The sequence below is a fragment of the Meles meles genome, chromosome 17 (assembly GCF_922984935.1).
Source record: "Meles meles chromosome 17, mMelMel3.1 paternal haplotype, whole genome shotgun sequence".
NCBI classification, from domain to species: domain Eukaryota; kingdom Metazoa; phylum Chordata; class Mammalia; order Carnivora; family Mustelidae; genus Meles; species Meles meles.
Window position 1 is genome coordinate 9,397,902 of NC_060082.1, and position 23,830 is coordinate 9,421,731.

Consider the following 23,830-nt stretch of genomic DNA (forward strand, 5'->3'; position numbering starts at 1 on the left):
ACCCCCCACCCCCCATTACCCTTCTCTAGGGACAAGGACTCTAGGGAGTCGCCTACTAAGGAGGATGGTGTTTCCGAGAGAGGAAATATTTAAAGCCAGAGTCTGACATATTTTGGCAAACGGCGGGGGAAAATTTTTCATTTGGGGAAAACACAAGTTTTTAGCCTGAATAATGGGCAAATGACCTTAACTCTTTGCTTCGTCTTAACCTTCCATGCTTGTTCGAATTTTGCTTCCCAAACCTGGGGCGTTGGCATTCCGCCCTGCGAGCTCTGTGGCCCCTTTGAAAGAGGGGGGGCAGCGCACCCAATTAAAGCGCCGAGCGCATGTTTCTGTGCCCTCCATCGGCCGGGGGTCCCGGGGGAAAGGGTTAACCCGGCGGGGGCGGGGGGGAGGGGAGGGAGGGCCGGGCTCACACCTCGCCGGGAGACCTCCGGCGGCGGCGGAGCCCGGGAGGGGCGGAGGCTGGGGCAGGACGCCCCGCCGCCTCCGCCTCGGCGAATAGCAGCGCGCTGCCCGCCCGGATTGGAGCAGCGGCATCACGCTGACCTCCGCCTGGGCTGTAAACCGAGCCGGCCGCTGCGGGCAGAGGCAGGCTGTCGGCGCCTCCGGGAAAGGCAGCCCCACGGCCGAGCTCCGGGCGGCTCGCAGGCAGCCGGGCAGCGCCCAGCGGCGGCCCCGGGGAGCGGGGGAGCCCGACGCGGGCGCGGGCGGGGAGCGTGCGTCGGTCGGCAGCAGCGGGAGGAGGGGCGGCGCCAGCCATGGCCGGGGACAGCGAGCAGACCCTGCAGAACCACCAGCAGCCCAACGGCGGCGAGCCCTTCCTGATCGGCGTCAGCGGGGGCACGGCCAGCGGCAAGGTACGGCGGGGTCGCGGCGCCGCGCTGCGGGGCCCGGGCCGGGCGGCGGAGCATGTAGCGCGGCCGCGGGCCGTGTCAGTTGCTGCAGCCACCGCGTGGCCCGCGCGCCTCCGCTCCTGGCCGCGCTCCAGCGCCCAGTCTTCCCCGCGCCGACTGCGGGCCGGGCGGGCGGGGGTTCCGGTCCTGGGGGGGCCCGGGGAGGGGGCTGCCGCCGACCACCGGTCGCGGGGCTGGCGCGCTCCCGCTCGCTCTTCTTCTCCGCTGCGGTAACTCGTGGCCCGGCTCCTATGGGGGCACCGGCCGGGAAGGCGGATGCTTACTCTGCGGGTCGGACGGTGGGCGAGAGGGCTTTAGGCACGGTCGCCGGCGAGTCCCCGGTGCGCCCCCCACCCCCCAGCCCCGCCCGGAGGTCCCGGGGACCCGGGGCGGGGCGAGCGGGGGAGCCGGACCCGGCGGGCTGCGAGAACGCGCGAAGCGGCGTCCCGGGGCCGGGAGCCCGTCGTGGGCTGGGGATGGCAGGGCTTTCTGGGGAAAATCCCGAGCGCCGGCTAGGTGCCGTGACATCGACGGAATGCTAATCGCCGGGGCTTCTGGTGTTCACGGTTCTGAGAGGAAACGTGGCCGGCTTCAATGAGAAAGTTGCACCGGCTCCAGGCCCCTCGGTGTCCGGGGCTTGCGCGTCTCGGGTCCACGGAAAGGGGTCATCCTCTGGGTGTCCGACTCCCCTACGTGCCTTTCTTTGTCTTATCGGCCAGGCAAGGAGAAACTAGGGGAATGGCTTTTTAGCTTTACCCAGGGCTTTTTCTGCAGGTGAAGGGTGGAGTCCTCCCAGATGTTTCATTCTCTGCTCCCCCGATGCCCCTGAGATGTGGGTGCTTGTTTCCCGGGGCGTTTGGCGACCTCGGGGTGCGGCGGGAGCACGAGCTCCCTCCTCCAGCCGAGCCTGCGGGCCGCGGCCGTGCGCGCCGCGTCTGGCGACGTGGGATGCTGCCTCCCAGGGCCCGGGAGAGCAGAGCAGGAAGGCTGCTTGGCGCCATGAGGAGCGAGCCACGAGGTTCTCGCGCCCGAGCCGACTCCTCCAGCCCCTCCTCCATGTTGGCTTTGCATTTCCCCCTCCAGGTCTGGACTACCTTGGCGCGTGGGGCGCGGACCCGGCCGCTGGCGCTCCGAAACTTCTTTACTGATCAATTTAATCTCCTGTCTCTGGCTCCCGGGGCTGGCAATCTGGCAGCTTTAGGTCGCAAAAGCTGATGTGGCATTTGCCCCGGGTAAATTTTTTTTTTTTTTTTTCAAATAGTACTTAAAAGCAAAACCCACGATGCCCAGACCAGCCCTTTGAGGAAGCTTTCCGTGTTCTCTTAGGATTACCCTTCCTCCCTCCTTCCATAGCACATGCCTGTTGTATGGGACCTTTTTGTTTTTCATGGCAGTCCCAGCTCTCCTAGCACGAAGTCTGACACATAGTTGGTCCCAAATACTTACCTGAGGTCCGTCCTCCTGGGGGCAGGGAGACTTAAATTGACAGATGACCGTGGCATATAGAAACAGTGTCCTTGGCAATCATCTAAATGGTAAAGTCATTATAGAGGGGGAAGCTGAGACCCTAAAGGGGGAAATCAGTCCATTCTCCTTGTTTTTGTGGCCCTCAGCCATTTCCTGGTCTCAGTTGATACTCAGTAAGTCCTAAGTGTTACTTCTGTAATGTGTCAAGTGGGGAGCTGGTAGTGAGCCATGATGGGAGCAGTAACCCGTTGTCCCTGGGATTCTCATCAAGGGGGAAGATGATAGAAACTCTCAGGAAAGGGTCTGTCTTCAAACCCAGATTCTTGTATTTCTTCCAGATGGACAGGTCTAGAGAGAAAGAAAGAGAAGGAAGGAAGGAAGAGAAAAAAAGCAAACAGCATAAAGCATGTTGTACACTTTGGGCACTGATAAATACTATGCCACTGTCTAAGACTAACCAATTTTTTTTTTGTTATTATAAAAGAAGTCCAAAGGGGCATTGGACTTCTGGAATTCCATATTGTAGTCCATTTGCTGCAATTTTACCTTGGTTCGCTTATTCCAGTCCTTAGTGCCTTTCTTGCAAGGAATTAAAAAGTTACAAGTTTTTTTTTTTCCCCTTTTAGACGATAATCAGCATCAACAGGCTGGACCTCCTTTGGAAGTCTGAGCATAGTAGGGCAAGAGGATTTGGAAGCCAGATTGGTCCTCTGTTCCCTGGGTTTTTATTATGCGCCTGTTTAAAGAATTTGGAGGAAGCCAGAGGATCCAAGAACATCATCAAAACTGACAATTTTAGAGCTAGAAGGAACCTCAGAGTCCAACACTTAGTCTCATCACTTACAGATGAGGCAAATAATGTATTCAGGTCATATTTTAGGGCTCTAGGCTGGTGCTCTCTGTTGTCTGCTGTTGCTTTGTTAAGGGAGACCTAACTAAGGAAAAGGAAGACTAAGGTGCTAGGGGGTGGGGAGGGACACTTGTTTACAACCTTCACCTTGGAAGGGGGCTGCTTGGAAATGACTGAGGAATGGTTTCAGAAGTGCTTGATTCAAAGGGAAATAGAAATGCAGATTGCTTTGTACCCTGGGCCTGGCCCTGTAGATCTGGAGCCCCCTCCCCCATCCTTCCTTTGTAAGGAAAAAACAGCTCTCAGTTAACTTTCTCTTGAGGGTTCTAATTTGTGTTAATGTTGTGGCTGCCCTAAGTACAAGGATTGTCTCTCAGACTAAATTATTTTAGTTGTACAAGGCGAAAATAGTGATTGCAGCTCCGTAGATCCCGTTTTCCAGTTTGTTTTATAAGTGAGCAGGCGTTAGAACTGGAGATAAGCTTCACCAGGCTGACTTGGCAAGTCATTGTTAAAAACTCGTCTAAAAATTGTAGTGGGTTGAGAAAGTTGTTCTGATCTGTGTTAAAAACCAGGTTCCCACCTTTCCCCTAAAGGATGGGTGTGCAGAGAGCAGAAAGTCACATTGGAAGAGGGGAAAAAGTAGTGTAAACTTCTCTGCCTGCCTGTATGGCTGTGACAAGCGGGAGCCATTCCCTCTTCTTGCTGTGACTTCTTCCTTGGCTGATTAAAATAGCTTCTCCATCTGCTTCTCCACACTGCCTTGAGAGTGGGCTTCCTTGGCTCTGGTTCTGACTGTGTCACTGTCTTGTCTGGAAACCTTGGGCCGCTCTCCATCGTCCAGACAGCTGGTCAAACATTTCAGCACAGCGCACATGCCCTTGACCCCCCAGTGTGGTCGCAGACTGTTTAGTGAACATTTCCCCCTCTCCTTGTCATCCCCCGCTCCCCCCCCCCAGACACATCTATAGCGCTGCTTTCACTTACATTTTTGCTCTGGGTCTTGTCCAGAATAACCTATCATCCTTTTAAGCCTTTACTTCTGCAAAATATGTCCTCCAGGGAACTCTGTTCTCATTTCCTTAGTCAGAATTAACTTTGTGTTTCTAATGCTTCCTATAGTTTCACATTTTGCCTTGTAATGTGGTTGCCTAGTAGTGTAGGTTACCTGCTGACCCCCCCCCCCCAAAAAAGAAGTTCTGTAAGAGCATCTCCCATATTCCTTATCTGTGCCTTCTGCCCGTTTCAGTGTTTGATAACAGCATTGGTGTTGTGTTTGTTGGGCTGAGTTAGGCAGACCAAAATTTGTAATGACTCTTTTATTATTTAATTCACAAAACTATTTGAACTAGGATTTGAAGCCACAGTGGAAACCCTGTTTAACTCTGTTATTCATGTTGCAATGACCCAGATATTAAGAGCTCCCCAAACCCTAATACATTGGTATTGCTTATTCAGAGCCTAGTAGTTACTTGATAAATGAATGTCATTGTGCAGAATACTGTATTAAGTGGGTTTTTTTTTTAAGATTTTATTTATTTGAGAGAGAGGGAGCATGGAGTGGGGCAAGCCTGATGTCACGTGGGGCTCAGTCCCAGGACCCTGGGATCATTTGAGCTGAAGGCAAATGCTTAGCTGACTGAGCCACCCAGGCACACTATATGAAGTGCTTTTGAGGAGAAGTTGGGATATGAGGATACCTGAGAGAAAGTCTCTTAATTTACAGTTAAAACTTGCGTAAACCACTTTCACCATCAAGCCAGTTTATTTATTTATTTATTTTTAAAAGATCTCTCTCTCTTTCTTTTTTTTTCTCGGAAGTAATTTCTATACCCAAGGTTGGGCTCGAACCTGTAACCCTGAGATCAAGAGTTGCTTGCTCTGCTGATTGAGCCAGCCAGGTGCCCCCAAGCCGGTTTATCTTAAAAGTGTTGGATTATCTCTTCCCTTGAGGTTAGGCAGGTGTGTTTCCCATTCATGGAGAATGGTGGAAGATGAGGTTAGGCGAATTTTTGACGTGCCTGATGTCACAGGCTGGTAAGTGATACGACTCGGATTGGAGGCCAGAGTTTTCCGAAATCTGTGCTGTTCTGAGCTGTCTCCACAAGCAGCAGCCAGTCCTCTGAGGTATTTTGGGGGAGGTTGGCCCGAGTGTGTATGAGTAATACAGACCAAGAGAGGAAAACTGCAGTCCCCTGGAGGTGTGGGCTGTCACCTTGGCTCGGCTTGGCCGTGACTCAGCATCGGCTTTTGGAGCACTCTGGAATGTGCCGTGGGCCTGCCTCTCCTTGGCTCCATCACCCTGTTCCTGAGACCTCAGCAGCCATCCCCATCCGGCCAGCCTGTTTGTTCCACACCCTCCTTCTGTGAGGTACTCCCAGAACCAAGGGACTGGTTTGGTCCTGCTGTTTTTCTCGGAGCTGGTGCTGTGTGCTTTCTGTCACCTCAGACTGCTGCCACGGTGTAACCTGGCCCTGCAGACCTCTTGCCCCTCTCCCCCTTGCTCTCTCTGTTGCAGCCATATCGGCTGCCTCGTGCGCCTGGCTTCCCCCCCCACCCCGCCCCAGGAATTTCTTCTCTGCGGGGAAATTCTCCTGTTCGGTGTGCCAGCGCCTAGTACCGTGCCCGGCAGAGGGAAGAAGAAACAGCAGGTCCAGAGGAGTCAAGTGTGTTCCTCTTCTGCTGCTTGTTTTCCCCCAGCTGTGCCTGTGTCAGCTGCCTTCTCTTTCACTCCTTGCCTAGCATGTCTTTGAAGCGTGGCTTCTGATGCTCGCTCTCTGTGGTCACCCGACTCCAGCTCTGTGGCATTTGCTGAGATCTTCTGCCTGGATGTCCTCATTTCCTTTGTTGAGTCTTGCTTTTATGAAGTTCTGGGCTGGGGACAGATTGTTAGGGGAGTTTCACTGTTGAGGGCCTGACCCTTCTTGCCAGTGGGCTCTGAGATGGTGCTGTTGGACTGTTCTAGATCCGGGAGGTCTTTTAGATGTGTGTCTCAGTGTTTGAAGCCAGTGAGAAAGCTTGGAGGGTGTACTCTAGGTCAGTGCATGCGTGCTCACTTTCTTGCCCATCATGCGATCATCTCTTTATCATCATACGTAATGTATACGTATATAGGAATTATATAAGTATAATCTCTCTAAAATAAAAATTGGAATTACAAAACTGAGAAAAATGAAATAAACACTGAAAATGGTAGTTTCTGGGGTGCTGGGTGACTCAGTCATTGACCGTCTGCCTTTGGCTCAGATCATGATCCCAGCGTCCTGGGATCGAGTCCCGCATCTGGCTCACTGCTCTGCGCGGGAAGCCTGCTTCTCCCTCTCCCACTCCCCTGCTTGTGTTCCCTCTCTCACTGTGTCTCTCTCAAATGAATAAATAAAATCTTAAAAATATAAATGGTGGTTTCTTTAATGGTATAAAACCTTTTGATTTTTTTTTTTAAGAATTTAAAAAAAATTTATTTGACGGAGAGATACAGAGCACAAGTAGACAGAGTGACAGGCAGGAGAGGGAGAGGCAGGCTCCCTGCTGAGTAGGGAGCCAGTTGTGGGGCTCGATCCCAGAACCCTGGGATCATGACCTAAGCCGAAGGCAGCAGCTCAAGCGACTGAGCCACCCAGGCATCCCAACCTTTTGATTGTTATTAAAATATTTTTTATTTGTGACTGAAGAGTGTTTTATTTTTAAAAATCTTGTTTCATACATGGTGATTCATGGAACTTGGAAGATCTTCGTGATATTAGTCTTGCTGACTACAAAGCTGAAGGTTTAGTTCTATGTTTAGTCCGTTTGATCCTGATTTAAAGATCATCACCTTTGAAAAAGTTATCTCCTTAAAAGATCCAGGAACAAGAAACTCCCCATTTGCAGTGTTTACCAAATCACAATACTCCCATAAAACCATCTAGAAAATTTTTGTCATCTCTTAGCTGATTTTGCAAATCAAGGTACTCCCTTTAAAGGTTTTTAACTAGTGGATTCAAACTCTACAGGAAGTCCTTATTTGGAATATTTTACAAGTATTTACAAGTTTCTGTTGACAAGTTTTGTAGGTGCACACATAATTTTTGGCAACAGAGTTGCTTAACAGTGGAAACATTTTCAAATCTCTAACATAATTTGGTCATCTAACTTTAATAAATGTATTTGTTTTCTTTCACTCCAGGGTAAAGCCAGAACATAAAAACTTTATTTACTTGGTTTCTTTAAAGAATTTATTTATTTATTAGAGAGAATGAGAGGAGGAGCAGGCAGAAAGGCAGAGGGAGAGGGAGAAGCCCTGTTGCAGGATTCAATCTCAGGACCCTGGGATCATGACCTGAGCCAAAGGCAGATGCCTAATGGACTGAGCCACCCAGGCACCAATCAGAACCTTATTTTTGAAAGAGAAGTATTTCTAAATGAACAAATAACTGCAAAGTTTACATGAAAATAAAAAGGGAAAGATAGGAGTTTCTAGCTTGCCTTTTTTTTTTTTTTTTTTTGGACACAGGGAGAGAGCACAAGCATGGGGAGTTGGAGAGGGGGAAGCCCGGTCTCTGCTGGGCAGGAAGCCTGATTCAGGGCTCGATCCCAGAATCCTGGGATCATGATCTGAGCCAAGGCAGACACTTAATGGGCAAAGCCACCCAGGCGCCCCAAAGAGAGGAGTTTCTAAAAGACAAAAGGGATAACAGTTGTCAGGTGTTGACAAAAAAATAATAATCCGTGTTTAGGTCACATGCATAGAAGTGAAGTGAACAGGAAAGTGCACACAGAGAAAGCCAAAGCATTTATAGTCCTAAAATTACCATCAGTAGACTACTTAACATAATAACTGGAAGAGTCTGAAGAATCCTAGAAAGCATTGGGGCGCCTGGGTGGCTCAGTTGTTAAGCCTCTGCCTTCGTCTCAGGTCATGATCCCAGGGTCCTGGGATGGAGCCCCACATCGGGCTTCCTGCTCGGTGGGAAGCCTGCTCCTCCCTCTCCCATTCTCCCTGCTAGTGTTCCCTCTCTCACTGTGTCTCTCTCTGTCAAATAAATAAATAAAATCTTAAAAAAAAAAAAAAAAAAAGAATCCTAGAAAGCATTGAACCTTCTGACCTCTCCTAAGCAGTAATTTGATTATATATGGGGACATTGGTTCTGAAGTGGATCACAGGTGCTTTGAGAAATTTTGAATGACGATGGGAGAAAGTGATCATTCCAAAAAAATCGGTTTGCTCTGTTATCTGGCTATTAAAAATGGCCTTTCCATAGTACAAGGAAAAAGCAGTTATTTCCATAGCGTTACAAGCCGTGAAACTGCAGGAAAAGTATCAGGAGTGTCTCTGAACCTCCTATACTTCCTACAGTGACCTTGACTCCCCTGCATAGTAACCTTGAGTACCCCATGGAGCAGGTGGCCCGCAGGTTTATTCCTGCCTGGTGTGGTTCCCCATCTCGTTTTCGTGGTGTTCCTCTTCACAGCAGTAGTGATAACAAGATTCGGCCACATGCCGTTTGTGTGACTTGTGGAAACATTGGAGGACTTTGGAAGAGTTTTATGTGTGCAGGTGAAGTAGGGTAGTGCTTCTTTGTTGTTTTAAATCAGTCCCTAAGTGTGGTCTCTTGTCTGAAATTTTGGCCTTTTTCCCCTTAGCTGAAGGGCCGTTCTGTCATATCCCAACACACATCCGCTGTCGGTCTGTCCTCTAGGAAGCCCCAAGTCCTACAGATGTCTCTAGCATGGCCTCCATCCCTGTGGTGGAGGGGTAGCTCTGTCTCTGCAGAGCTCTGTCCCGTGCAGGTTGGCAAGTCTCGGGCTGTAGAGACCGAGCTTGTGGTAGAACGGGATGCTAAGAGTCCTGACTTGGAATTGCTCTCTGCTCTTCAAACCTGTTTGCATTCTCAACAGCTAAAAGAAGTTCTGGAGAATCCCTTATCCCATCACGTGCTTTTGCCGTAAGTGTTTTTCACCCTGATTAAAGAGTTGCAAAGGATATATTTTCGCTATATTGTAAATATGGGCACTCTGAAATAATGGTTGTTTCAATCTTCTAAGTGTGTCTAGTGGGCTCTGCATACTGTAATAATTTGGCCTATTGTTATCCATTAAAAAATACATGAAAAGGCTCTTATTTGAGCCAGAAAGCTTCGTTTTTTTCTCTTTTTTTCCTCTACGAAATCACACTTTCAGTTCCACTTTACCCACAAAGTATTAGCTTAATCTCATCTATTTTTATGCTTGGAAATCTTCTGTTGCTCATTCTCTCATCCTTACGCAACAAAAATGTATGTGTACATTGGAATGATTTATTTCCTGTTCTAAGTCTCTTCAGTGTTAATTTCTTTCAGATTATATTACTGTCGTTACTGCCATAAGCTAATCAGAACAGGTAGACCAACATTTTGCTGAATTCTTAGACATAAAAGGTAGACATTGGTTGGAAAACAACGTGATGAGATAGATGGACTTTTCCACCCGGTACAACTCATGTGTACTTGTGGGTTATTACGACTTAATGCTAGAGTAAGGTTTTTCTCTTGTAGAGACAGAAGCTTCCAGAAGCCATGCTGACATAAGTGGATGGGAATGGAAGGGCTTTTGTTATGTCAAGGTCACTCAGTTTGTACCTTTCAAAATACATGTCAGAACCCAGTATCTTTTGATGAATCAGCCTTGCCACCCACCTCCTGTAATTTTGTCAAAAGCAGGAAGCTGGAGACCTCCAGATTTGTAAAAGGATTTTGTTACATCATGAGCCATTCGCTTTTTAGTATCAGCACTTGTATTTCACATTGCCCCTTTGTGTGGCCACCGATGTAGGGAACACGGGTTCTGGCCTGGCTTTGTCATTACTTTGCTAGCTGTGTGTTAATATGCATCTCCAGGAGAGGCTCCTGTCATCCCTTAACATTTCTCGATTCTGTAGCTAGCCTCATGTGTCCTCTGATTGTCTTCGCACCATTGGTCACACACCAAGTACTTCTTCCATCCGAACCAGCGTAACGCACTTGGGATTTGTGATCTTGTGGTGGGGTCCGGAAAGGCTGTTTCCCTGCCCGGTGCCAGCATCCACTTCCACTGGATATTAACTGGGTTTCTCGTAGATCCTGGGACCCTGTATCTCCCTCTCATAGATGTTGCTGCTTTTCCTAGCGTCCCTCCCTTTACCTACCTGCCTTTTCCTTACCTGGGTAACCCCTGCTCATCTTTCTGTGTGTGTTCTCGCTTGGTCTCTCTCGGGAAGTCCTCCTGGGCACGCTTGGGTGACCCTCTTCTGTGTGGCTGAAGCATCTTAGTAGACCTCAGTCGTAGGATTTCAGTCCCGCTGGCTTGTCGAGTCTGTCTTCCTCTCTCGACTGAGTCTCAGCGTCAGAGACTTTGTTTTCCCTCACTGTTCCCCGAGGCTGGCACACGGGCCAGAAAGCCTAGGTAGGTCCTCGATAAATATTTGTTGAATAGCCAAATATTAAGGACCCCTTTCTCAGACTCCTTGCCATTTTCTCTTGGGATCTCAACCGGAATCTCAGTATGGCCAGTATTTAACTCTGATCTTACCCTCCCCTGTGTTCAACCTGCTGCCTTCCCGGCCCAGCTGCTGACAGCTTCATCCCTCTGGTTGCGCAGACTTAAATCTTGGGAGTCATTCTTGACTCTCTCTTCCGTTGGTTTCCAGTCCATGAAGAGGGCTTGCTGAGTCTCCCATCACAGCACGTTCCCAGTCTGCCCCTGTTCGCTGTCACTGCTTCCCCCTGGTCCAAGCCACCAACAGCTCAGAGTTGGGTCATTGCTGGCTCCCTCTCCTGCCTCTGTCCTTGTACGTTCTGCTGTCCTCACAGCAGCCGGAGTGATCCTGTTCAAGTCAAGGTTGAAGAATAATTGCTCTGCTCTGCTTAAAACCCTGCAGTAGTTTTCCTGTTTTACTCCCAACAGAGAAGCTAGAGTCCTTGCAGAGATCCACAGGGTCCTCAAGACTGCTTTGCACGGGTTGTTCCTTCTGCCAGGATAGCCCTTCCCCCAGATACCGGTATGGTTGGGTCTCTCAGCTTTTCATGGTCACATCGTGTAAAATTGCAGGGGGTCCTGGGTAGCTCAGGCAGCGGAGTGTCTGCTTCTCGGTTTGGGCTCAGGTCCTGATCTCAAGGTCATAGGATCGAGCCTCATGTGGGGCTCTGCGTTCAGCGTGGAGTCTGTCTGAGTCTCCCTCTCCCTCCTGCTTGTGCTCTCTCTCTTTCTCTCTCTCAAATAAATACATAAATAAAATCTTTAAAAAAAAATCGCACATAGTAGGCACTCAGTTACTTGTTGAATAAATGGTTGAAGAATGCATTCCTCCTTTGCTCAGTTATCTCTTCTAATACTGGTTTTCATTGTTCAAACCTGCTTGCTTTGGCGGTTGCTGGGAGATGTGGATAGTTGTCCCTTGGCTGTTCCTGTTTGTACTCCTTTAAGTCCCTTTACGTGGGTAGGATTCCTGGCACATTGCCAGTCTCAGAGCTCAGTGTAGGCTTAGGTTCCTGTTTAATGGTGCATTTGTAAAAATATGAAATCAGCTGGAGGCTAACTTTTACATCTTACCAAATTCTTATTACGGATGTCACATTGGATGCTTGTTAATATGAACCGGATCTTTACTTTCACTCAAGAAATGCTGTAAAAATACTTACTTATTTGAGAGAGAAACAGCATGAGTGGGGAGGAGAGGAAGGCGCAGACTCCCCACTGAGCAGGAAGCCTGACATGGGGCTGGATCCCAGGACTCTGGGATCATGCCCTGAGCCGAAGGCAGACGCTTCACTGACTGAGCCACCCAGGCATCCCTAGAGGAGTTGATCTTTGAAGCCAAAATGGTCATCTTCCTATGTTAGGGGAAGACAGATCCATCATCTCTGGAGAAAAGCTGTCTCTACTTGGGGGCAGCTCACCTTAGTGTGACTACCAGGCCTTCTGTAGCTTGGGTTGGAGCCGGGAAGTGCTGAGGAAAGCCACCGGTGGGGGCATGGGCGCTTTTCAGCTTCTGAGTTTAGTGTGACTTGTAGGCAATAGGATATATCCTAGTTGAGTTGTAGAGATTCGACTGGACAAAGACAGTTTCCAGGGCACCTGGGTGGCTCAGTGGATTAAGCCTCTGCCTTGGGCTCAGGTGATGATCTCAGGGTCCTGGGATCGAAGCCCGCATGGGGCTCTCTGCTCAGCAGGGAGCCTGCTTCCCCAGGCTCTCTCTGCCTGCCTCTCTGCCTACTTGTGACCTCTCTCTCTGTCAAAATTAAAAAATTAAAGGGGCGCCTGAGTGACTCAGTGGGTTAAAGCCTCTTGGTCATGATCTCAGGGTCCTGGGATCAAGCCCCACATCGGGCTCTCTGCTCCGCAGGGAGCCTGTTTCCCCTCCTCTCTCTGCTCTGCCTCTCTGCCTACTTGTGATCTCTGTCTGTCAAATAAGTAAATCAAATCTTTAAAAAAAATTAAAAAATTAAAAAAAAAGACACTTTCTGAAGCTCTTGTCCTGTTGGGATTATTAATGTTCTTCTTCCTCAACACAGATGATACATAATTACATGTATTATAAAACTTCAGTTTCTGTTATAAAACAGCAGTATTAAGAGCTGAGATGCTGCCTTTTAAAACATTTTTTTTTTTTTTTTTTACCAAAGGAATGCAAACACAGTGAACTGGAGTTATTAATGGTCTTAACTGTTCAAGTCGGTTTATGACGGGATTGGCAATGAGACGCAGTTCTGAGCGGGACTAGAACTCAGAACCGGGGCGTATACCCAGGGGGGCCGCCGGGGGTGGCCGGCACCATCTGGGTGCTCCCGGGTTGGCATCTCCACCAACAGCTGCCTTGGAACCAGTGGTCGCTCACCACAGCAGCTGTGACATGACTGCGGTTGTCTCTGGGGGCTTCCCAGGGTGTGTTTCTCCTGGGTGGCCTACTGGTTGTCTGAGAGAACTTTCCCCACGCGTTGAGTCGGGTGAGGAGATTGGCCAAGAGCCTTGCTGTTCAGGGGGAGACCTGTCTCCCGGTGGCCTATTGATTTTTCTACTGAGGCAAAACATGCTGTTTTGACGAGTTTTTGGCTTTATTTTTCTCCACTTCCTTGGTAGAGAGAGTAAATATTCGAAGATAGACAGGACAAAATAGTATTTGACACATAGTACGGAACACAGAGTATTTGAACGAGAGGCAGTGAGTACTCCTCTGGAAGGAAATGTGGGCCTTAGCACTCTGCTTGGTTCCCGATGAAGGACACAGCCCTGAGGGCCTGCGTGCTGGATGGGCTGTTTGGTTTCTAGAGGTTTCTAGAGACTGGGATCAGGAGAAGTCTCGCTTGAGGTCATAAAGCTTGTGTTGTGCAGGTGTCCTCTGCGAAGAGCTGCATCAGGCCTGCTAGGAGGCTCCTTTTGTGGTCTTGGTGGGGTTTAAGGTCTGAGTGGTGTGACAGCATCGAGGCGTTAGGAGGCCTCCTCTGGAAAATGCTTTCTTGCGGTAAGTCCAGACAGCTTGATGGGGTGGGACGGAGACCGGCTTCAGAGTCCGCCATGCTTGTATCCAACATCCCAGCTCGAGCACTTTTTTGTTTTTTTCGATGTTATTTATTTAATTGAGACAGAGCATAAGAGAGCAGGAGCCGGGGGGAGGGGCAGGAGGAGAGGCATGCGGGGCTCCATCCCAGGACCCTGGGATCCTGACCTGAGCCGAAGGCAGACGCTGAACTGAGTGAATCACCCAGTTGCCCCCACTTTAATCTGTTTTCTCCTGAGCCCATTTCTACATCTGTGAAAAGCAGATACTGTCTGGTTTGGAGAGTGGCTGGGAGGATGCCGTGAGAAAAGTCACGCAATTTTCTCCATTGTGACGTTTCTGCAGCTGGTGGGACCGCCGTCTGTGCTCTGGGCTAGTGTGTGGCCGTCCTGCTGTCTGTCCTTCCAACCAGCTCAGCTTCCTGGACACTGGAGCCTGGCGTGTCCCGGTGTGGTGTCACTGATAGTGATGAGAACCTGTTGGGATGGTTTGATTTCCACTTCCGCTTGTGATGTTACTTGCTGGAGGCAGTGGCCCTTTGCTGACGGCGGGTGCCCAGATGGTCAGATACTGGCCACTTCCTGCCAGGGGCCGAGGTCACTCTTCTCTCCTTACCAGCTTGCTGGAGGCCTTACCAGTCCTTTTCTGCACGTGTCAAGTTGGAGCTTTTCTTGAAAAGAGTTAAGTGAACTTGTTAGGGGAAGTACGGGTTGCTTCCTAGCACTCCTTTTTTAAAACCCTCCTAATGAAAAATGGAACCTGTGGGAAAGTTGCACATTTTAAGTGTATTCAATGGTTCAGTGGATTATCCCAACGTGAACACACCTTTGGAAGCCCTCGCCGAGTCAAGGACTCGAGTGTGCCCAGCACTGTGGGCAGCCCGTGTGTTCATCACTGCCTTCACTGATGACCTGGAAGAGAGATAAGGCCTGTTTTATGGCTCTGGGGTCACGAAGACTTGTGTGATTCTAGGAACTTGGTCTTGTATAGAAGATACATTATAAAAAATTCAGTCATCATGTGCCTAGCAGAATCCTGCTGCTTGTCAAATCCAGATCACAGATGTCCCCTAAAGCATTTGCCCTTGGGGATTTACCCTTGGGGATGCCTGGGTGGCTCAGTGGGTTGAGCTTCTAGCTCTTGGTTTTGGCTCAGGTCATGATCTCGGGGGTTCCTTGAATAGAGCCCCGTGTGGGGCTGTGCGCTCAGCAGGGAGTCTGCTTGAGATTCTCTCCCTCTGCCCCTGCTTGTTTTCTCTTTCTCTCTCTTAAATAAATCTTAAATAAAAAAAAAGACTTTGCCCTTATCTGCTCCTGGAAACAATAGGTCATGTCCTCCTCCATTCATTTGTTCATCCAGTAAATGCTCAATTGCTTACGAAGTGCCAGGCGCCCAGCTAGGTGCTGGGAATAGGGCAGTGCAGTAGATAAAGCCGGTGACCTCATGGGGCTGCGTGGCTGGGTCTGACTCATGTCTGCTAACCCAGGGTCCAGCATAGCACCTGACCACGTGGTGGGTGTTTAATGCAACGTCTGCCAAGCCCAACGGAACAGTCTCTCCTCATTCTCCGGTAGCATTCGTCCGTGGGCGGCTGGCAGATCGGTGGCTGCATCCCCGGGTCCTGCACGACAGGCCACTCCTTCTGTGTATCTTTAGCCTTGTGCACAGAAAGGACATCGTTCTGGTTATCAAAGGCGTGACAAGGGCCCTGTAAGCGTGTAGTCAGTAAGCACTGTCAGGGGCCAGGAGGAGGGAACGTGTTAACAGCTGCTGTAAAGCTTTTCTTGCCAAAGTCACCAGTAAGTCCCCAGTCCCCAAGTCCTGTTAAAGCCCTTGATGAGGAGTTCACTTTTCTGTAACATTTGACAATGACCATTTCCTCCAGGAAACTTTATTTACTTCCCCACTCTTGGCTGGCTTTCTGCCTCGCTCCCTATTTTTTCTCTTTGGGTTCTTGTCTACCTGTGATTGAGTCCTGCCTCAGGATGTCCTGCTCAGGTCAGTGGTTTTCTCCAGCTCCATCTCTGGGTCCTCCCTCTCTCGATGACTCCCACATTATTTCCTGGCCCGAGTTCTTTCCTGGGCTCCTGTCTCATCCATCCAGCCGTCCTGTGTCACCTCACCTGGTAGCATGCACAGACCTGCACTGTCTAGGTTGTGTCTCAGACAAAGGCTCGGCTTGGAAACCCGGGTTCCTGCCAGCGCTTCTGTATCTTCTCTGATCCACCCTGCCTCCCCCCGCCCCCCGCCTGGGTCCAGTCAGTTCCACTTTCTCACTTTCTCCTGAAATTCATCTCTCTTCCCTACATCCATCATTTCTTGTCCCGGTAACTCTCCAGTGGCCAGTTTCCCAGCTGCCGGTCTGGACCTTTTTCAAAAACATTGTCCACGTTGCTGTTGGAGCAGAGCAGTCTTTTGCGACAATGCAGCTGCGATCAAGCCTGTCACTCCCCTAAGCTTCTCTGGGTGGTTCTCCTTCACCTTCAGTCTTGTCGTCAGCACTGCCTGGCCCCCCCAACCCCCACGCCCACGCCCGCCTTCTAGCTTAGTCTCTCCAGCCTTCCTTCCTGCCGCCCTCCCTGTGCCATCCTGTCCTTTCCCAAAACTCATTGTCAGCTCCTTCCTGTTCCCAGATGTCAGCGCTCACCTCCATACCTCTGGACATGTTGCTGCTTCTGCTTCATTGACATGCTGTCCCCTCCCCTTTTGTCTGGTCACTTCAAAGCCCGAGGAAGTGTCTGTCAGTCCCCTGCTCTCTGAACCCACGGGCCTGTCCTGTGTTTTCCCCCCTGCAGCCCCAAGTGTTGCCGGCCACTGTTTGTCTTTCCAGGAGACTGAGAGTTTTAAGAGCAGCTGCCTTTTTTTTTTTATTTTTAAAATTTTTAAAAAAAGATTTTATTTGGGGCGCCTGAGTGGCTCAGTGGGTTATGCCTCTGCCTTCAGCTCAGGTCATGATCTCAGGGTCCTGGGATCGAGCCCCACATGGGGCTCTCGACTCAGGGGGGATCCTGCTTCCTCCCTCTCCTCTCTGCCTACTTGCGATCTTTCTCTGTCAAATAAATAAATAAAACATTAAAAAAAAGATTTTATTTATTTGAGAGAGAGTGAGCAAGAGAGAGACAGCATGAGCATGGGAGGGGGAGAAGGTGCCTCCCGGTGTTGAGCAGGGAGCCAGATATGGGGCCCGATCCCAGGACCCTGGGCTCATGGCTGGAGCTGGAGGCAGTCACAGAACCGACTGAGCCTCCCAGGTGCCCCAAGAGTAGTGTCTTTCATCTCTACCCACCGTGCTTAGAATATCATAGATACTCAGAAGTACTTGAGGGAGGGTGAAGAGGTGTTTGTTTTCTTTTTTTGCCATGAGCTGCAGGATGGGGGTCACATACGGAGTTCATCTGGCTTTTTTTTTTGGTGGTTTTTTTTTTGTTGTTGTTGTTTTGTTTTTTGTTTTTTTGCTTTTATTTTGTTTGTCTCAGGCTTTTCATCTGAATTTGAGATCTGAAAAGTTAATCTCACATCTGCGGTTCTTGGTGGATAATGCTTTTCTGATCGTCACGGTGGTGGTTCTCCCTGGAGTTGAACATGAGGCTCGCGTGGGTGAGAAGGGCTCTGGCGGGAGGCACGCCTGTTTATGTTGGGAACGGTCTGCCCTCTGCCTTGACTGTCTCCTGAGTTGGGCCCCACCCACGAGGGTGTAGGTGTGTGGAGGGTGGGGGGGGGGTAGGCGTGGGCGGAGGGATGGCAGACGGACTAGTTTGTGTTGCTTTGGAACACAGGACTAGTGCAGAAAGACCTGGTGAGGTTAAAATCTCTTAGTGTATGTGAAGAGTTCTTGTATTTCAGTGTGGAATACTCAGCTTTAAGTGAACCCTGCATGTGTAGCAAAACCAGAGCTGTCAGGCTTTTAGGCAGATGTTTGAGTTTCAGGTTTGAATGGAGGTGTTTTGAGGCGTGGCGCAGATTTTTAATTTAGTGGAAATAACTTTCATCGTGTTTTGCCCATTTTCTTTCTCAATCAAAAGTGATACCTGCTCTTGCAAAATGTTGACATAATTCTAGTGGATCCCCTCGGCATCCCACTGCCTTATTTTATTTCCTTATTTAATGCCACCCGAGAGTATTTATATGTGTGTTCATTACCCGTTTCCTTTAAAAATCTGCCTGCTGCTAACAGCTCACTCCCCGAGCACCCACCCTGTCCTTGGTGCAGTTCTCCTGCGTTCTGGCTCCTTTAATTCCTCAAAAGCCCCAACGGCTAAATTACTAGGATTGTCTCCAATTCCCAGATGAGGCGATTGCCGCCCAGGGAAGCGAAGCAGCTGTCTGGCGCAGGCAGCGCTAAGTGGTGGGACTGAGCTTTAAAACAGAGCGGCCTCGCTCGCTGGAGTCCACTCCCCTCTACTGAGTCCGCGTGTAACCTTGCGTCTCAGATCCTCGGACAGTCTGGTTGTCTTCCCCAGCCCAAAGCTCTTTCTTTTCAGTCACAAACATACGCCAGCTCACAGATAGAGTCTTGCTCCTCTTGGGAAACAGTTTTTTCCCTCCATGACCCCCTGGGGGGCCCTTCCCTAGAGGTGTGACATTATCTTAACTCCGCAAAATTAACAGGATCCGAGGTCAATTTATGTTACCGAAATGTCCGTCTCCTTGAGATGTGGGAAACGTTTTAGCCTCATCAGCGGTGTCCTGGGAAGAGGGCTGAGCTTCAGAGGGGCTGCTGCCAGGTCTTGCTGTTGATTTTTACTGGTAGGTAAGATGTCATCCCTGTAAAGAAAGTTTGTGTCACTGAATTCTAAGCACGTGGCTTACTTGGAATTCTGAGCACCCTGGTACTGACTGTGATCTTTTTCCTACGTTCCTAGAATTGGGCGGATGAGGAAAAGACCACTTAAAATTTTTTTCTGTAATATTTTATGGTAATATTTGGAAGGTGGTTAAGTCTTATCTTTCCTTTTTTTCCCCTCCAACGGGAGCACGGGGTTGTCCTATGGGGCAGGGGTTCTTACATCAGCCTGGGCGTGGATGGGCTTCAGAAGGGTGTCAGGCTCTGGAGGCGTGCGTGCAGATTTTTGTCAAGCCCAGAACCGTGAGGACAGCAAAGAGCCGTCTTTGATATGAGCTTTAACACAGTCTCCGTCCCAGGCTGCAAGAATCCTGAAAACTGGCTCGATTTAAAGATTAGAAATCTTTTTTTCCCCCCCAGTCTCATAAAATGAGGTGGTGTGATTAAAATTCTGGAGAGGGCAGTTTGGGCTTTTCTTCATTAGGACACAGGAGTTCTCACTAATTGGGTGGATATATGGGCTCAGCCTGTTCTGGGGGCAGGGCACCTATTCAAATTAAATAATCACGTTTTGGTGTGGCCTCTGTCCGAATCTGAGTTTTCTGTCATGGGGACTGGAAATAACTCCTACCCTCATGTCTAACTGGCCCCTCTTATTTCCACTTGCTGCTGCTTGTGTGCAAGTACATGATTAAAAATTTTTAACCTGGGGCACCTGGGTGGCTCAGTTGGTTAGGTGTCTGACTCTTGAATTTGACTCAGGTCATGATGTCAAGATTGTGAGATCGAGCCTCATGTCTGCCCCTCCCTCTCTCTTAAAAAAAAAGATTTAACTTTTACACTATTTTTATACTTTGGTAGACATTTTAAAAAGTATATAGTGGGACGCCTGGGTGGCTCAGTCAGTTAAGTGTCTGCCTTCCGCTCGATTGCAGGGTCCTGGGATCGACCCCCATGTCAAGCTTCCTGCTCCTTAAAGTGTCTGCTTCTGCCTCTCCCAATACTCCTCCCCCTGCTTGTGCTCCCCCACCCTCAGATAAATATATAAAATCTTTGGTGGGCGCCTGGGTGGCTTCATCGGTTAAGTGTCTGACTTTGGCTCAGGTCATGATCTCAGGGTCCTGGGATGGAGTCGCACATGGGCTCCCCTCTCAGCAGGGAGTCTGCTTCTCCCTCTGTTCTTGTCTCTACCTGTTCTCTCTCAAATAAATAAAATCTTTAAATAAATTAAATAAATAAAATCTTTAAAAATAAAAAAAAATTAAAAAGTATATGGTGTAAAAAGATAGTATTGGGTGGCTCTGTTGGTTAAGTGTCTGCCTTTGGCTAAGGTCATGATCCCAGAGTCCTGGGGTCAAGCCCTGCCTGCATCGGGCTCCCTGCTCGGTGGAGAGCCTGCTTCTCCCTCTCCTTCTGCCTGCCGCTCTGCCTGCTTGTACTCTGTGTCACATAAACAAAATCTTAAAAAAAAAAACAGTGATAATATTGTCTCAGCTCTGCCACTTCTAGTACAAGTAACTTGGCTGTGTGCCCCATTTTCCTCATCTGTAAGATGGGTACAGAATAGTAGCCTGCCTCACAAAGGGTTGGAAGGATTATAGGAAGTAATACAGAGAAAGCAATTGATATGCTGTTTGGTCAGTGGGAAATAGCCAATCAGTGTTAGTTGTTATGAAGATCATGACAGTCAGGGACCCCCCCCTCCCCCCGCCGTGAGGCCAGAAACCAGTGGGCCCTCCTCCATCCCATCCCGTTTTCCAGACACTGCCACTTTCCACTCTTGTTCTTTCCTCCTCTTATTTATCACATTCACGTGGCATTAATCTGATCCCCCTCCTCTTATTTATTTATTTATTTGACAGAGATACAGTGAGAGGGAATGCAAGCAGGGGTTGTGGAAGAGAGAGAAGCAGGCTCCCCGCTGAGCAGGGAGCGGGACACAGGGCTCCATCCCAGGACCCTGGGATCATGACCTGAGCCGAAGGCAGATGCTTAACCGACTGAGCCACCTGGGCGCCCCTGATTTCCCTCTCTCAATACCAGGCATTCATTATTGACTTCCTGTGGGAGGTGATTAGGTTTAAGGGACATTGTTCCCTTCCCTGCACGTCTTCCTCTTAGTCTGCTATGACTCTGTCACAGCGGGTTCGAGTGACATGCAGTGTTCTACGTTACGATCACATAAACACTGTTCACAACCGAGTCACGGGATCACATGTGCCGGGAGTGTTGGATGTTACGGAACATTCGAACTGCAGCTCTGAGTTGAAGAAAACCAGAATGGGGAATCGTTGATTTGCCTTTAGTTACGAGTGAAGTTAAAGCCGGCCATGTGGTTGCGGTCTGTTCAGGTTTATTCTGTGACACAAGCTCCTGGAAGAAATGCGACAGTTAAGACAGACCTGGAATTTGGGGTAGCAGTGCACGATCCTTAGGTCTGTGTCAGCTTTTGGGACTGGCTGCCCTTCATGTTCTTGCCCTTAGGCTGCTGTCATCTGTGGCTAGAAAGCTCCACGGTGGGTGACAGCAAGGCACAGAGAGGGGACTGCTGTCTCCGTGGAGGTGGAACAAAATAAGCCCAGTGTGGGAAAAGGCAGGTGAACGTGGTTATGGAAAGTAAGAACGATAATGGGGAGGAGCAGTTTTCTTAAAAGTGCCCTCCGCGGGAGGACTAGGCAGATTCCCGTTGGTGGAAGTCAGTATTGATTTACTTGGTACAGGTTACCGGGGTGGGGGGAGGGGCGGGGAATAAGGAAAAAGGTGGAGTTTGTGGTTTTGTGGTTCCCTTGTGTTTACCAGTGAACCCGATGGAGGAGGTCAGGTGTCCTGCTCTGAGAGAGTCACAACGGGAGGCAAAGCCTTGTGTTCCGTATCTGGGAAGGAGTGGGGGAAACCCAGAACAAAGCGGAGTTTCCCTCTGCAGCCACAGTAATGGCACTAATGTCGGTGGCGGTCCTCGAGGCAACTGGGTTCTGGGACTTTCTGGCCTCGGAGATTCCCAGGGAAGAGGGCAGGGTATGGTGGTCGGGAGGTGGTGCAGCAGTGAGAGGAGAAACCCAGTGCTTGCATACCAGCTATAGTTTAATTTAATTAATTAATTTATTTTTTACTAGGTATAGTTTTAAACAAAATTATGAGAGCCAACGTGGACAGGAAAATTAGATGAACTCCTGCATCAGACCGTCCGTTCCTTTCCCCATCTCGGGCTTTAAAAATTTGTGTCGGGAGCTAATGGCCAGTTTTATAGGGTGATGGTAGTGAGGGAATCTGGAAGATCTGTAAAAACTGGAAAAGCTAGTTTTCGACAGGAAAACCTGTCCCTTGGAGTGAGTCGCAGAGACTTTTCTTGTTCGAGGTTGTTTTTCTGTGCGTTCCTGCTCTCGTGTGGTGCCCCCACTCCGCATTTCCACCCAGCCTGTGACCGGGTCTTGCTGAACAGCTGCTGCGAGTCGTAAGCTTGTGCACCCCCCGTCATCTTCTGCGTAGACTAAGTGTGATGAGCAGCACCGCGACTCAGAGGTGGACTGGCTCACAGGGGAGAGAGTCGGTGTGGGGGGACCCGGAAATGGTAGGAAGGGCAGAGAACCTGCCATCTCTCCGTGTAGAACAGTCACCGGGTGCTTACCAGGTGGCGGGACCAGCAGTGGCACACGCTGTCGTCATTTTCCTCCCCGCACCCTAACTATGTCTCCCTTGGGTATTTCACAGCCTGGGACGCATGAGTCACCTTCCTGGGAGCTCTTCACTGGCACTCAAGGCTCTGCGGAGCCACATGGGGCTTCTGGAATGTCTTGTTTTTTTTTTTTTTTTTAAGATTTTATTTATTTATTTGACAGACAGATCACAAGCGGGCAGAGAGGCAGGCAGAGAGAGAGAGGGGAAGGGAAGCAGGCTTCCCGCTGAGCAGAGAGCCCGATGCGGGGCTCCATCCCAGGACCCTGGGACCATGATCCGAGCCGAAGGCAGAGGCTTAACCCACTGAGCCACCCAGGCGCCCCTGGAATGTCTGTTGATGAGAGGTTTGGACTGAGTTCACTTGAATGTAAGGTTTCCTCTTGTAAAGTGTCTTCCTTAGCAGTTGGGGCGTCTGGGGTCCTGAGCTTCCTCCAGCCTGGCCAGCCGCCAGTGCAGTCTGAATTCCATGCTCTCAGGAAGCTGTGAACCTTAAGGCCCCTTCCACGGCTGCCTTCCCTTTGGCCTGGAGGGAGAGGCAGGAAGCAGTGAAGCCGGGGATTCTGCAATGGTTTTATCCCGGCACCTTGGAGCGCCGTGGAGACCTGAGAATCCCTGTGCTGTCTCCCGCAGAAAGCCTGGGCCTGGCCTCTGAACCAGCCCTGCAGGAGGGGATGGGAACTTGGGCATGGGGGCCTGGGATGGCCATTCACTCCATTCGGGTAATTCCACGCAGGCGTGGGAAGGGGAACTGTGCTTTCTCTCTAGGACCTGATCACTCCAATAAAGCAGAGAACTGATGGTAGTGTTAAGCCCCCATTACTGACCTGACCAGTGCAGCCTTGTGCCAGTGTGCAGGTGGTGTTACCTGTGAGCCTTTTAGCGTCATACCCGTACAGCACCATGCCCAGCACCGTGCTGGCAGCCTTTTCTGTGAACCGTATCTCTAGCCCGGGGCCCTAACTTCTGCTCTTAGAGTTCCTGGCTCACTCAGTATTTTATTTTATTTTGTTTTGTCCTGTCTTTTCTTATCAGGACCCTGACCTTATGACCTGAGTCGAAATCACAAGACCGATGCTCAACTGAGCCACCCAGGCACCCTTTGGTTTTTTTGCTTTCTAAGAGATTTTAATTTTAGGCTGCTTGGGCATGAAGCCTGCGTAAGATTCTCTCTCCCTCTCTCGGACCCACCTTCCCTTGCTCGTGGAGGGGCACTCACTCTCTAAAAAGAACAATTTTAAGTAATCTCTGCTCCCAGTGTGGGGCTCGCTGTCTTCAGTCACTGAGCCTGCCAGGCACCCCGGTCCTGTCTTCTTCCATGTGATTTTTGAATCTCTTTAGATTAAAAAAATCTGCCTTTTCCTGTATTTATGTCCATTTTTGTTCTGTCTTTCACACTGAAGCTGCTCCCCACTAGCCTTCACTACCCCACATCTTTTCTAGTCCGTAGGTAATACCTTTCTTTACTCCAGTTCTCAAACACTTTCCTTTGGGCTTCTGTGTTTCCCATAGCTCCCTAACACTTTTACACCCTGCTTTCAGAGCACCTGATGGACATTTTAACTGGGTTTGAAAAGTTCAGTTCTCTTCTGCAGATTCTGAACAAGAATTCAGCCAAGTGGATTTGAAGATCTCATCCGCTTTATTACATGATGCATGAATCAGGCAGCATC

General features: G+C 49.7%; 1 protein-coding gene across 1 annotated transcript in view; it reads left to right on the forward strand.

Annotated features, from left to right (window-relative positions):
• The first annotated feature begins 536 nt into the window (after nucleotides 1–536).
• Nucleotides 537–23,830, forward strand: part of UCK2 (uridine-cytidine kinase 2) — a 74,587-nt gene continuing 51,293 nt past the window's right edge. The window contains exon 1 of the mRNA XM_045983151.1: nucleotides 537–860. Coding sequence (XP_045839107.1) covers nucleotides 762–860 — 99 coding nt within the window. The 5' untranslated portion in view covers nucleotides 537–761. The remainder of the gene's footprint in view (nucleotides 861–23,830) is intronic.